At 54.0% G+C, this 15,339-nt stretch overlaps 1 protein-coding gene across 1 annotated transcript; it reads left to right on the forward strand.

Moving 5' to 3' along the window:
• Positions 1 to 1,043: 1,043 nt before the first annotated feature.
• Positions 1,044 to 14,322, forward strand: pomca (proopiomelanocortin a). The gene is made up of 3 exons (XM_070888604.1): positions 1,044 to 1,150; positions 8,258 to 8,414; positions 13,507 to 14,322. The coding sequence occupies exons 2-3, from the start codon at positions 8,283 to 8,285 to the stop codon at positions 14,320 to 14,322; spliced, it is 948 nt and encodes a 315-aa protein (XP_070744705.1). The 5' UTR covers positions 1,044 to 1,150; positions 8,258 to 8,282.
• The last annotated feature ends 1,017 nt before the right edge of the window (positions 14,323 to 15,339 follow it).

Below are 15,339 nucleotides of genomic sequence, written 5' to 3' on the forward strand. Positions count from 1 at the left end.
TGAGACTGTTGCTGACCTTTGCCCCCCCCCAGTGAGACTGTTGCTGACCTTTGCCCCCCCCAGTGAGACTGTTGCTGACCTTTGCCCCCCCCAGTGAGACTGTTGCTGACCTTTGCCCCCCCCAGTGAGACTGTTGCTGACCTTTGCCCCCCCCCCCAGTGAGACTGTTGCTGACCTTTGCCCCCCCCCAGTGAGACTGTTGCTGACCTTTGCCCCCCCCAGTGAGACTGTTGCTGACCTTTGCCCCCCCCAGTGAGACTGTTGCTGACCTTTGCCCCCCCCAGTGAGACTGTTGCTGACCTTTGCCCCCCCCAGTGAGACTGTTGCTGACCTTTGCCCCCCCCCAGTGAGACTGTTGCTGACCTTTGCCCCCCCCCCAGTGAGACTGTTGCTGACCTTTGCCCCCCCCAGTGAGACTGTTGCTGACCTTTGCCCCCCCCCAGTGAGACTGTTGCTGACCTTTGCCCCCCCCCCCCAGTGAGACTGTTGCTGACCTTTGCCCCCCCAGTGAGACTGTTGCTGACCTTTGCCCCCCCCCAGTGAGACTGTTGCTGACCTTTGCCCCCCCCCAGTGAGACTGTTGCTGACCTTTGCCCCCCCCCCCCCCCCCCCAGTGAGACTGTTGCTGACCTTTGCCCAGGGGCAGTGAGTCCGGCAGCTGTGGCCCCGGAGCCCGGTCACGGAGCGGATGAGGGACAAAGGCGGAGCGGCCGGGGGCGGTGTTAGCGCTGCCTGCAATGGTCCTCGCCACTTAGTGCGGATCTGTGGAGCAGCTTCTGTGAAAATGCGCAATGAAGCTTAAAATCAGGGTTTCACGGGGAGGGCAGCGTGTGACAGGCGAGCTGTGGTGGAGAATGGGCGGTGCGGGGGGCGCAAGGTGCGAGGGTTTAGCGCCTACCTGTGAACTTTGTGTGTGGGAGAGGTGTTAATCCAGCACCGGCTCTCGGCCGCTGCTGCCACGTCTGCTAAACGCTCTCATTCTCTTGTCTTTTGCAGCTTTCCTGCCATTATTGTCCTTGAAAAGGTTGATTTAATCGTGATGACGAATCTCTTTGAAATACGAATGGAAAGGACGGTATAAAAGCCCCGAGTTGCGGGACAGGGAGATAGAGGCGGAGAGCAGCAGCCGCAGACACAGCAACAGTTCAAGGTAAGGTTCCTGTGCAAACAGCGCCGGCTGCCTAACGCTGGGAGAGGCCACTCGGCCCACAGCAGCTTCCCAGCTCCCGGACTGTCTCACATCACTGTCCGAAGCTCCAAGCAACCCGCTTCTGGACCTGCTCCCTCTCACCAACTCTGCCCAGAGGCAGAGTCCAGGGCAGTGTCCAGGGCAGTATCCAGAGCAGTGTCCAGGGGCAGTGTCCAGGGCAGTGTCCAGGGCCAGTGTCCAGGGGCAGTGTCCAGAGCAGTGTCCAGGGGCAGTGTCCAGGGCCAGTGTCCAGGGGCAGTGTCCAGGGCAGTGTCCAGGGGCAGTGTCCAGGGCAGTGTCCAGGGCCAGTGTCCAGGGGCAGAGTCCAGGGCAGTGTCCAGGGCAGTATCCAGAGCAGTGTCCAGGGGCAGTGTCCAGGGCAGTGTCCAGGGCCAGTGTCCAGGGGCAGTGTCCAGAGCAGTGTCCAGGGGCAGTGTCCAGGGCCAGTGTCCAGGGGCAGTGTCCAGGGCAGTGTCCAGGGGCAGTGTCCAGGGCAGTGTCCAGGGCCAGTGTCCAGGGGCAGTGTCCAGGGCAGTGTCCAGGGGCAGTGTCCAGAGCAGTATCCAGAGCAGTGTCCAGGGGCAGTGTCCAGGGCAGTGTCCAGGGGCAGTATCCAGAGCAGTGTCCAGGGGCAGTGTCCAGGGCAGTGTCCAGGGGCAGTGTCCAGAGCAGTGTCCAGGACCAGTGTCCAGGGGCAGTGTCCAGGGCAGTGTCCAGGGGCAGTGTCCAGAGCAGTGTCCAGGTCAGTGTCCAGGGCCAGTGTCCAGGGCAGTGTCCAGAGCAGTATCCAGAGCAGTGTCCAGGTCAGTGTCCAGGGCCAGTGTCCAGGGGCAGTGTCCAGGGCAGTGTCAAGAGCAGTGTCCAGGTCAGTGTCCAGGGCCAGTGTCCAGGGCAGTGTCCAGGGGCAGTGTCCAGAGCAGTATCCAGAGCAGTGTCCAGGGGCAGTGTCCAGGGCAGTGTCCAGGGGCAGTGTCCAGAGCAGTATCCAGTGTCCAGGGCAGTGTCCAGTGTCCAGGGGCAGTGTCCAATGTCCAGGGACTGTGTCCAGGGGCAGTGTCCAGTGTCCAGGGGCAGTGTCCAGGGGCAGTATCCAGTGTCCAGGGCCAGTGTCCAGGGCAGTGTCCAGTGTCCAGGGGCAGTGTCCAATGTCCAGATTTCTCGTCACTCTGTCTCAGGGTTTCAGGATTCCCTGCTCTCCTTCCCCTGCACCATTGATTCCGGTGCTCATCATCCAAATCTCTCAGCTTTCCAACCCCATACCTGGTGTCAGCCAGTCACTGCTTCTCTCCGCATTTACTCTGCTCAACCCCGTTGTTATCCAGTCAACCTTGGATCTACATATGGGTTTCTCAATTTTGCAGTCTCCTTACCAGGATGGTATTATGCCTCCCTGGTCATCATCATCATAGGCAGTCCCTCGAATTGAGGATGACTTGTTTCCACGTCAAAAAGTTCTCAGGTGTTTCAATGAAGGACCTAATATTCCAGATCCCGAACTACATCCTGAAGGGTGGAAGATGCCTGTGTGTGGATTTTTTTAACGTGGGGTGACCGTTGCACACCAGCCACCACACGGGGCTTGACAGAGCGAGGTCTCGGTCCAGTGGCAAGGGTTAACCAGGACGACTGGAGACCAGCTCTGCTGCACGGACCCAGTGCGCGCACATATCACAGTGTGGGCTGGTCCGTGCTGCCCCTGGGCCCTCGCCTCTCCTGCGCCCCGGTCACGTCCCTCTACAAACTCTCGCCGCTCCTCCGGCCCGACCTCCCCGCTCCAGCTGTACCTGCCCACGCTCCAATCACCGACCTGGATCTTGGTGATGTCCATCTTCACTGCCGGTGCTCTCCTGCTCCAGCACGTGCTGCTCCCCGGAGTGAATTGCCGTCACGCTGCTCCTTCCACTCCCCGGCCTGCCTCCCTGATGCCAGGGTCAAGGATGTCACTGAGCGGCTGCAGGTCATTCTGGGGGAAGAGGGTGAACAGCCAAATGTCGTGGTCCACATCGGGACCAACAACATAACTGGGGTGAGGTCCTGCAGGCAGAGTTTAGGGAGCTAGGAGAGAGATTAAAAAGCAGGACCTCAAAGGTAGTAATCCCCGGATTACTCCCGATGCCGTGAGCGAGTGAGTACAGAAACAGGAGGATAGAGCAGATTAATACCTGGCTGGAGGGATGGTGCAGGCGGGAGGGCTTTAGATTCTGGAGGCATTGGGACCGTTTCTGGTGGGAGGTGGGACCTGTACAAACCGGACAGGTTGCACCTCAACAGAGCCGGGACCAGTATCCTCGCGAGAAGGTTGCTAGTGCTGTTGGGGAGGGTTTAAACTAGCTTGGCAGGGGAATGGGAACCGGAGAATAGATTCAGAAGGGAGAGAAGCAAAGCAGGAATTGGAAGGTACTGATTAGTAAGCGAGTTTGGAAGGCTGAAGAAACGAAGGCTAGAAAATAGACAAATGGCAGTGCTAAATGATATATTCCTCAATGTAAGTGCAGGGATGTAAAACTGTATGCAGTATTCCAGGAGTGGCCTCACCAATACCTTATAAAACTGTAGCAAGACTTCCCTGCTTTTATACTCCATCCCGGATGAAATATATGCGAGGCTTTTAAAAGAAGCAAGGGAGGAAAATTGCGGAGGCTCTGACCATCATTTTCCAGTCCTCTCCGACTACAGGAATGGTGCCGGAGGACTGGAGAACTGCTAACGTTGTACCTTTGTTTACAAAGGGAGAAAGGGATAAACCGAGTAATTACAGGCCAGTTGGTTTAATCTCGGTGGTGGGCATATTATTAGAAACAATTCTGAGGGACAGTATAAACCTTCATTTAGAAAGACACGGATTAAACAGGGACAGTCAGCACGGATTTGTTAAGGGAAAGTCGTGTCTGACTAACTTGATTGAATTTTTCGAGGAGGTAACCAGGAGGGTCGATGAGGGCAGTGCGTATGATGCAGTGTATATGGATTTTAGCAAAGCTTTTGATAAGGTCCCACACGGCAGACTGGTCACAAAAGTAAAAGTCCATGGGATCCAGGGCAAAGTGACAAGTTGGATCCAAAATTGGCTCAGAGCAGGAAGCAAAGGGTAATGGTTGATGGATGTTTTTGTGACTGGAAGGATGTTTCCAGTGGGGTTCCACAGGGCTCAGTACTGGGTCCCTTGCATTTGTAGTATAAATTAATTATATAGATTTAAATGTAGAGGACATGATAAAGAAATTTGCAGATTAAGCTGGGTAGCACTTTGTCGGCCGACGCGGACACGATGGGCTGAAATAGCGTCCTGTGTGGTAATTGTTTGCTGATTCTATGATTCTATCCCAGGAATGAGTTCTCGAGAGTGTCTGCGCTCCGATCCATGCTGCCTGTGTACGGCCGATGACCCCGCACTCTGACAGTAACATCTGCTTTTCCCTTTCCTTGGCACACTAATGTCAGTTTGTCCAATAACCTTCCTTTCTGGAGCAAGGTTTAGTTTGGTGGGAGCTTTCCCGGCTGTGAGTCAGAAGGTGCAGTGTTCAGACCCTAACCCAGACAGTCCCGGGGAGACAGGAGGTCTGGCTCTGAGTTCTGGGTTTATGCCCTGCGGGATGTCTCGTCCAGTGGGTATCTGACTGAGCCCCTGTGGGCTGGTGTAACGCTGGTTCTCCAACAGAAGAGTCTGAAGATACAACAACTTTCCTTCACGGTGAAATCTCCGGCTATTTGCTCCGGAGCAAAGTTCCTCCCTTGCTCGGAGACTATCTGCAGACTCACCCCTACTGGCCTGTCGCTCGATTCCAGCAGAATGTTGCACTGCAGTAATGCATTTAACGTCTCATTATATTCCTGAATTTGGTGCAGAAACCATCTGAACAGTATCAAGGAGCATAATCAACGAATACGTCACAGGGTTAATAGGGAAGGGAGAGATGGAGAGAGAAAGAAATGGAAAGAAAAGGGCACAAGAAAAGGGGAGTGAAGGTTCAATCAGAACTTTCAAACCGGGATTGGATAAATACTTGGTGGGGAAAAAAGTTAGAGAGAGACATGGAGATAGAGAGAGAGAGACAAGGAGAGGTGGAGAGAGAGAGAGAGAGAGACAAGGAGAGGTGGAGAGAGAGAGAGAGAGAGAGAGAGAGAGGCAAGGAGATAGAGAGAAAGAGACAAGGAGAGGTACAGATAGAGAGACAAGGATAGCTGAAGAGAGAGAGAGAGAGAGACAAGGAGATAGAGAGAAAGAGACAAGGAGAGGTACAGATAGAGAGAGAGACAAGGAGAGGTACAGATAGAGAGAGAGAGACAAGGAGAGGTGGAGAGAGAGAGAGAGACAAGGAGATAGAGAGAAAGAGACAAGGAGAGGTACAGATAGAGAGAGAGAGACAAGGAGAGGTGGAGAGAGAGAGAGAGACAAGGAGATAGAGAGAAAGAGACAAGGAGAGGTACAGATAGAGAGAGAGAGACAAGGAGAGGTGGAGAGAGAGAGAGAGACAAGGAGATAGAGAGAAAGAGACAAGGAGAGGTACAGATAGAGAGAGAGAGACAAGGAGAGGTGGAGAGAGAGAGAGAGAGAGACAAGGATAGGTGGAGAAAGAGAGAGAGAGACAGGGAGATAGAGAGAAAGAGACAAGGAGAGGTACAGATAGAGAGAGAGACAAGGAGAGGTACAGATAGAGAGAGAGAGACAAGGAGAGGTGGAGAGAGAGAGAGAGAGAGAGAGAGACAAGGAGAGGTACAGATAGAGAGAGAGAAACATGGAGATAGAGAGAGAGAGACAAGGAGAGGTGGAGCTAGAGCGAGAGATACAGAGATAGAGACAGACACGCAGACAGGGTGGGTCTGACCAGAACTGGACACAGTGTTCAAGGTGTGTAACATCAGTACAGATACAGTCAGTAACACAGGATGCTGGGGGAGAGGGGTTACTGAGTGACAGTGTGAGGGAGCTAGATGAACATCAGTACAGATACAGTCAGTAACACAGGGCGCTGGGGGAAAGGGGTTACTGAGTGACAGTGTGAGGGAGCTGGATTAACATCAGTACAGATACAGTCAGTAACACAGGATGCTGGGGGGAAGGGGTTACTGAGTGACAGTGCGAGGGAGCTGGATTAACATCAGTAGAGATACAGTCAGTAACACAGGGCGCTGGGGGAGAGGGGTTACAGAGTGACAGTGTGAAGGAGCTGGATTAACATCAGTAGAGATACAGTCAGTAACACAGGGCACTCGGAGAGAGGGGTTACTGAGTGACAGTGTGAGAGAGCTGGATTAACATCAGTAGAGATACAGTCAGTAACACAGGGTGCTGGGAGAGAGGGGTTACTGAGTGACAGTGTGAAGGAGCTGGATTAACATCAGTAGAGATACAGTCAGTAACACAGGACGCTGGGGGAGAGGGGTTACTGAGTGATAGTGTGAGGGAGCTGGATTAACATCAGTACAGATACAGTCAGTAACACAGGGCACTCGGAGAGAGGGGTTACGAGTGACAGTGTGAGGGAGCTGGATTAACATCAGTACAGATACAGTTAGTAACACAGGGTGCTGGGGGAGAGGGGTTACTGAGTGACAGTGTGAGGGAGCTGGATTAACATCAGTACAGATACAGTGAGTAACACGGTGCTGGGGGAGAGGGGTTACTGAGTGACAGTGTGAGGGAGCTGGATTAACATCAGTACAGATACAGTCAGTAACACAGGGCGCTGGGGGAGAGGGGTTACTGAGTGACAGTGTGAGGGAGCTGGATTAGCATCAGTACAGATACAGTCCGTAACACAGGGTGCTGGGGGAGAGGGGTTACTGAGTGACAGTGTGAGGGAGCTGGATTAACATCAGTACAGATACAGTCAGTAACACAGGGCGCTGGGGGAGAGGGGTTACGAGTGACAGTGTGAGGGAGCTGGATTAACATCAGCACAGATACAGTCAGTAACACAGGGCACTCAGAGAGAGGGGTTACCGAGTGACAGTGTGAGGGAGCTGGATTAACATCAGTAGGGATACAGTCAGTAACACGGGGCGCTGGGGGAGAGGGGGTACTGAGTGACAGTGTGAGGGAGCTGGATTAACATCAGTACAGATACAGTCAGTAACACAGGGTGCTGGGGGAGAGGGGTTACTGAGTGACAGTATGAGGGAGCTGGATTAACATCAGTAGAGATACAGTCAGTAACACAGGGCACTCGGAGAGAGGGGTTACTGAGTGACAGTGTGAGGGAGCTGGATAAACATCAGTAGAGATACAGTCAGTAACACAGGCTGCTGGGGGAGAGGGGTTACTGAGTGACAGTGTGAGGGAGCTAGATTAACATCAGTAGAGATACAGTCAGTAACACAGGGCGCTGGGGGAAGAGGTTACTGAGTGACAGTGTGAAGGAGCTGGATTAACATCAGTCGAGATACAGTCAGTAACACAGGGCACTCGGAGAGAGGGGTTACTGAGTGACAGTGTGAGAGAGCTGGATTAACATCAGTACAGATACAGTCAGTAACGCAGGGCGCTGGGGGAGAGGGGTTACTGAGTGACAGTGTGAGGGAGCTGGATTAACATCAGTACAGATACAGTCAGTAACACAGGGTGCTGGGGGAGAGGGGTTACTGAGCGACAGTGTGAGGGAGCTGGATTAACATCAGTACAGATACAGTCAGTAACACAGGGTGCTGGGGGAGAGGGGTTACTGAGTGACAGTGTGAGGGAGCTGGATTAACATCAGTAGGGATACAGTCAGTAACACAGGGCGATGGGGGAGAGGGGTTAATGAATGACAGTATGAGGGAGCTGGATTAACATCAGTACAGATACAGTCAGTAACACAGGGCGCTGGGGGAGAGGGGTTACTGAGTCTGGATTAACATCAGTACAGATACAGTCAGTAACACAGGGCGCTGGGGGAGAGGGGTTACTGAGTGACAGTGTGAGGGAGCTGGATTAACATCAGTACAGATACAGTCAGTAACAAAGGGCGCTGGAGGAGAGGGGTTACTGAGTCTGGATTAACATCAGTACAGATACAGTCAGTAACACAGGGTGCTGGGGGAGAGGGGTTTCTGAGTGATATATTTTTCCCTGTGCTTTCCTGGCAGGAGTTGGTGATCCTGAGATCCAGCTATGAGGCAGCAGTCGGTATGGAAAGGTGTCCTGGTGGTGTTGGGCATGATGTGGGCTCCGATCTCGGGCCAGCTGGGGCAATGCTGGGCCCGCCCCAAGTGCAGGGAGCTGTCCTCCGTTCCTAAACTATTGGTAAGTCACTGTCTGACCCCGAGCCTCACCCTGTCGCTCCCGGGAATGTTCATTGGGTGACCAAAGCCATGGTGTTCAGATCACACCCCACTCTCTGTCCACTGTCTCAGGCTCTCCCCAGGCCCTTCGCAATCTCGCCGTCCTATTTAAGAACATAAGAATTAGTTGCCGGAGTGGGCCATTCGGCCCCTCGAGCCTGCTCCGCCATTCAATGAGATCACGGCCGATCATCCACCTCAACTACACTTTTCTGCCCGATCCCCATATCCCTCGATTCCCTTAGTGTCCAAAGATCTATCGCTCCTTCTTGAATATACTCAAAGACTCAGCCTCCACAGCCTTCTGGGGCAGAGAATGCCAAAGATTCACCACCCTCTGAGTGAAGAAATTCCTCCTCATCTCAGTCCTAAATGGCCGACCCCTTATCCTGAGACTGTGACCCCTGGTTCTAGACTCCCCAGCCCGGGGGAAACATCCTCTCAGCATCTACCCTGTCAATCCCCCTCAGAACCTGGTATGTTTCAATGTGATCACCTCTCATTCTTCTAAACTCCAGAGAGTATCGGCCCATTCTACTGAACCTCTCCTCATAGGACAATCCCCCCCATGGGAATACGAACAGTGACAGACTGGTATAGACCACCTGGTGTAGCGATATCACAACATATGGCAGGCCACATTATCCATATGCCTGACTCAAGGCTCCCAAAGCAAGCGCTCTACTCGGAACTCCTACACGGCAAGCGATCCCCAGGTGAGCAGAGGAAACGTTACAAGCACACCCTCAAAGCCTCCCTGATAAAATGCAACATCCCCACCGACACCTGGGAGTCCCTGGCCAAGGACCGCCCTAATTGGAGGAAGTGCATCCGGGAGGGCACTGAGCACCTCGAGTCTCATCGCCGAGAGCATGCAGAAACCAAGCGCAGGCAGCGGAAGGAGCGTGCGGCAAACCAGTCCCACCCTCCCCTTCCCTCAACCACTGTCTGTCCCACCTGTGAGAGAGACTCTCGTTCTTGTATTGGACTGTTCAGTCACCTGAGAACTCACTTTTAGAGTGGAAGCAAGTCTTCCTCGATCACAACATATACTCCACCCCACCTGAAACCATGTGATCATCCCAGGAATCAATCTGGTGAACCTTTGTTGTACGGCCTCCAAGGCAAGTACAAGGTATATGATTCCTTAGATAAGGAGACCAAACAGTGCACAGTATTCCAGGTGTGGTCTCACCAGGGCCCTGTACAATTGTAGCATGACTTCCTTACTCTTATATTCCAACCCCCTTGCAATAAAGGACAACATACCATTTGCCTTCCTTATTGCTTGCTGTGCCTGCATGATAGCTTTCTGTGTTTCTTACACAAGGACACCCACATCTCTCTGAACACCAACATTTGAACATTTCTCACCATTTCAAAAATATACTGGTTTTCTCTTCTTCCTACCAAAGTGAATAACCTCACATTTCCCCACATTATACTCCATCTGCCACCTTACTGCCCACTCACTCAGTTTATCTATAACCTTTTGCAGACACTTTGTGTTCTCCTCACAGCTTACTGTCCCACCTAGCTTTGTATCATCAGCAAACCTGGATACATTACACTCTTCCTTCACCCAGGTCATTAATATAGATTGTAAATAGCTGAGGCCCCAGCACTGATCCCTGCGGCACCCCACTAGTTACAGCCTGCTTTCTGTTTTCTGTCTGTTAACCAATCCTCTTTCCATGCTAATACATTACCCACAATCCCATGCCCTTATCTGACCCTCAGCTGAGCTTTGGATGCCTTATACGCTCCATCACAAAGACCACTTTCTCCCAGCTCTCTAACTTTGCCTGTCTCCACCCTTGCCTCAACCCATCTGCTGCTGAAACCATTCTTTTTAAAATTTGTCCCTGGGATGTGGGCGTCGCTAGCAAGGCCGGTATTTATTGCCCGTCCCTAATTGCCCCTTGAGAAGGTGGTGGTGAGCCGCCTTCTTGAACCGCTGCAGTCTGTGTGGTGAAGGTGCTCCCACAGTGCTGTTAGGGAGGGAGTTCCAGGATTGTGACCCAGCGACGATGAAGGAACGGCCGATATATTTCCCAGTCGGGATGGTGTGTGACTGGGAGGGGAACGTGGAGGTGGTGGTGTTCCCATGCACCTGCTGCCCTTGTCCTTCTAGGTGGTAGAGGTCGCGGGTTTGGGAGGTGCTGCCGAAGAAGCCTTGGCGAGTTGCTGCAGTGCATCTTGTAGATGGTGCACACTGCAGCCAGGGGGCGCCGGTGGTGGAGGGAGTGAGTGTTGGAGGTGGTGGAGGGAGTGAGTGTTGGAGGTGGTGGAGGGAGTGAGTGTTGGAGGTGGTGGAGGGAGTGAGTGTTGGAGGTGGTGGAGGGAGTGAGTGTTGGAGGTGGTGGATGGGGTGTCGATCAACCGGCTGCTTTGTCCTGGATAGTGTCGAGCTTCTCGAGTGTTGTTACAATGCCTTTGTTACCTCTAGATTTGACTATTCCAACACTCCCCTTGCCGGTCTCCCACCTTCCACCCTCCAGAAACTTCAGCTCATCTAAAACTCAGCTGCCCATGTTGGAGGTCGCACCGAGTCCCGTTCACCCATCACCCCCTGTGCTCACTGACCCGTGTCCTAACTCACACCCAGTATCACTCACCCATCACCCCCTGTGCTCACTGTCCCGTGTCTTAACTCGCACCGAGTCCCGCTCACCCATCACCCCCTGTGCTCACTGACCCCGTGTCCTAACTCGCACCGAGTCCCGTTCACCCATCACCCCCTGTGCTCACTGTCCCGTGTCTTAACTCGCACCGAGTCCCGTTCAACAATCACCACCTGTGCTCGCTGTCCCGTGTCCTAACTCACACCGAGTCCCGCTCACCCATCACCCCCTGTGCTCGCTGTCCCGTGTCCTAACTCACACCCAGTCCCACTCACCCATCACCCCCTGTGCTCGCTGTCCCGTGTCTTAACTCGCACTGAGTCCCGCTCACCCATCACCCCCTGTGCTCACTGACCCCGTGTCCTAACTCGCACCGAGTCCCGTTCACCCATCACCCCCTGTGCTCAATGACCCGTGTCCTAACTCGCAACCGGTCCCGCTCACCCATCACCCCCTGTGCTCGCTGTCCCATGTCCTAACTCGCACCGAGTCCCGCTCACCCATCACCCCCTGTGCTCACTGACCCATGTCCTAACTCGCACCAAGTCCCGTTCACCCATCACCCCCTGTGCTCACTGAACCGTGTCCTAACTCACACCCAGTCCCACTCACCCATCACCCCCTATGCTCACTGACCCGTGTCCTAACTCGCACCGAGTCCCGTTCACCAATCACCCTCTGTGCTCGCTGCCCCATGTCCTAACTCGCACCGAGTCCCATTCATCCATCACCCCCCGCACTGACCCGTGTCCTAACCCACACCCAGTCCCGTTCACCCATCACCCCTGTGCTCACTGACCCATGTCCTAACTCGCATCGAGTCCCGCTCACCCATCACCCCCTGTGCTCACAGTCCCGTGTCCTAACTCGCACCCAGTCCCACTCACCCATCACCCCCTGTGCTCGCTGTCCCGTGTCTTAACTCGCACCGAGTCCCGCTCACCCATCACCCCCTGTGTTCGCTGTCCCGTGTCCTAACTCACACCCAGTCCCACTCACCCATCACCCCCTGTGCTCGCTGTCCCGTGTCCTAACTCGCACTGAGTCCCGCTCACCCATCACCCCCTGTGCTCGCTGTCCCATGTCCTAACTCGCACCCAGTCCCGTTCACCCATCACCCCCTGTGCTCACTGACCCGTGTCCTAACTCGCACCGAGTTCCGCTCACCCATCACCCCCTGTGCTCACAGTCCCGTGTCCTAACTCGCACCCAGTCCCGCTCACCCATCACCCCCTGTGCTCGCTGTCCCGTGTCTTAACTCGCACCGAGTCCCGCTCACCCATCACCCCCTGTGCTCGCTGTCCCGTGTCCTAACTCGCACTGAGTCCCGCTCACCCATCACCCCCTGTGCTCGCTGTCCCATGTCCTAACTCGTACCCAGTCCCGTTCACCCATCACCCCCTGTGCTCACTGACCCGTGTCCTAACTCGCACCGAGTTCCGCTCACCCATCACCCCCTGTGCTCACAGTCCCGTGTCCTAACTCGCACCCAGTCCCGCTCACCCATCACCCCCTGTGCTCGCTGTCCCGTGTCTTAACTCGCACCGAGTCCCGCTCACCCATCACCCCCTGTGCTCGCTGTCCCGTGTCCTAACTCGCACCGAGTCCCGTTCACCAATCACCCTCTGTGCTCGCTGCCCCATGTCCTAACTCGCACCGAGTCCCATTCATCCATCACCCCCCGCACTGACCCGTGTCCTATCCCACACCCAGTCCCGTTCACCCATCACCCCTGTGCTCACTGACCCGTGTCCTAACTCGCACCGAGTTCTGCTCACCCATCACCCCCTGTGCTCACTGACCCGTGTCCTAACTCGCACCGAGTCCCGCTCACCCATCACCCACTGTGCTCACTGACCCGTGTCCTAACTCGCACCGAGTTCTGCTCACCCATCACCCACTGTGCTCGCTGACCCGTGTCCTAACTCACACCCAGTCCCGCTCACCCATCACCCCCTGTGCTCGCTGACCCGTGTCCTAACTCACACCCAGTCCCGCTCACCCAGCCACTGTGCTCGCTGACCTACATTGACCAGACTGGCAATGCTGAGTTAGCCTCGTCTGAAATGTTGCTGGGATGATTACACTTGGCCTGAGTGTCCCTATGCTTGGGTTCCTGTTCCTGATCACTGTCCAGTGATACTGGTGTGGACATTGCACGGACTGCAATGGGCTTGGCCCTGCCTCCCTTCCCTTCACCATCATGGAACCTGCCACACTCACTGCCAAGGCTCTTGGTCCCTGTGAGGGAAAAGCAAGAGTTTCAGGGCAGGAAGATAAACAGGGAGACAATGGGGATGCAGAAATTCTTCCTTTGACACTTAAGATTGAATCTATTATACTGACTAACACCAAGTTGTTCAGCCAAGTAAAGGTTGACCACAAATAGCGAATGAAAGTAACAAACCTTCTTCCACTTGCCCTCCACAGGAATGTATTGAAGCCTGCAAACTGGACAAGCCGCTCGAATCCCCAATCTTCCCCGACAACGGCAACAAACAGCCAATTGCAGAGAGCCTCAGGAATTATGTCATGGGCCATTTCCGTTGGGACAAGTTTGGGAAAAAAAGAGGCAACAATACGGGATTTTCAGGGAACAAGAGAGAAGAGGAACCTGTTCTCCCTGCCATAGTGTCCCAAATCTCTCAGGTGGAAGATGAGGAGATGGGGACTCTGTTTCCAAGGCAAGATGACAAGAGGTCCTACTCGATGGAACATTTCCGATGGGGCAAGCCCATGGGCAGGAAGAGGAGGCCCATCAAGGTCTACCCAAATAGTTTTGAAGATGAGTCACTGGAGAACATGGGACCTGAACTCAAACGTGAAGTATCTGTAGATTTTGACTACCCAGTCGAGACATCAGACGTCGGCGAGGAGGAGGTGCTGGAAGATGTCAAGAGGAAAGACGGGAAGATTTACAAAATGACCCACTTCAGGTGGGGCAGGGGACCAAAGAGCATGGCGCAGAGCTGGGGCCCTGACAGCTTGCGTACACAGCCACTACCGTTCGCAAACCTGGACGATATGCCCCAGGAAAGCATGGACAATGAGCTGCCTGAAGAAGACGTGAAGAAAGATGGGGACGATTACAAATTTGGCCACTTCCGCTGGCGGGGACCACTGAAAGACAAGCGCTACGGAGGCTTCATGAAGTCCTGGGATGAGCGAGGTCAGAAGCCTCTTCTAACTCTCTTCAGGAATGTTATCGTCAAAGATGGTCATGAGAAGAATGCTCAACGGCAATAGATCGACAACCTCAATGAAGATTCTTAGGCATAACACAGAGGAGCAGTAAATAGATCTCTGATAGCAAGTGATGATAAGCTGTTGTTGAATCATAAAGTTATTTCAAATAGAAGCTGTGCAGTGCACCTTGTCTGGTTTACTGTCTGCAGCAATCAATAAAGGGACTAAGGTTGTACATAAAGGCTTCAATGAGTGCGATGCCCATGGGCTGTGCAAAGATATTTTCCTACTATTGAGCTGTACAATATGTAAATGAACGAAGAAAAATAAAATCGTTTTTTTTGCAAGCTAAATCAGTCTGCTGCGATTGTCCGCTTATTTCCACGATGTTCGCAGTTCACGGTGCGAATGGGACTGTGCTGTCCCTCACTCTGAATCACACACCATAGTAAGCGATTGCATTTGAAGCATTACTATATGAAACCTCTAACTTTAGCAGCATAAAGTATCAACGATCTATGCCCAACCAGTGTCCAGTCCGGCCTCAATCCCAGTGTCCAGTCCGGCCTCAATCCCAGTGTCCAGTCCGGCCTCAATACCAGTGTCCAGTCCGGCCTAAATCCCAGTGTCCAGTCCGGCCTCAATCCCAGAATCGAGTCCGGCCTCAATCGCAGTGTCCAGTCCGGCCTCAATCCCAGTGTCCAGTCCGGCCTCAATCCCAGTGTCGAGTCCGGCCTCAATCCCAGTGTCCAGTCCGGCCACAATCCCAGTGTTGAGTCCGGCCTCAATCGAAGTGTCCAGTCCGGCCTCAATCCCAGTGTTCAGTCCGGCCTCAATCCCAGTGTCGAGTCCTGCCTCAATCGCAGTGTCCAGTCCGGCCTCAATCCCAGTGTCCAGTCCGGCCTCAATCCCAGTGTCCAGTCCGGCCTAAATCCCAGTGTCCAGTCCGGCCTCAATCCCAGTGTCCAGTCAGGCCTCAATCCCAGTGTCCAGTCTGGCCTTAATCCCAGTGTCCAGTCCGGCCTCAATCGCAGTGTCCAGTCCGGCCTCAATCCCAGTGTCCAGTCCGGCCTCAAT

The sequence above is a fragment of the Pristiophorus japonicus genome, chromosome 9 (genome assembly GCF_044704955.1).
Source record: "Pristiophorus japonicus isolate sPriJap1 chromosome 9, sPriJap1.hap1, whole genome shotgun sequence".
Classification (NCBI taxonomy): Eukaryota; Metazoa; Chordata; class Chondrichthyes; family Pristiophoridae; genus Pristiophorus; species Pristiophorus japonicus.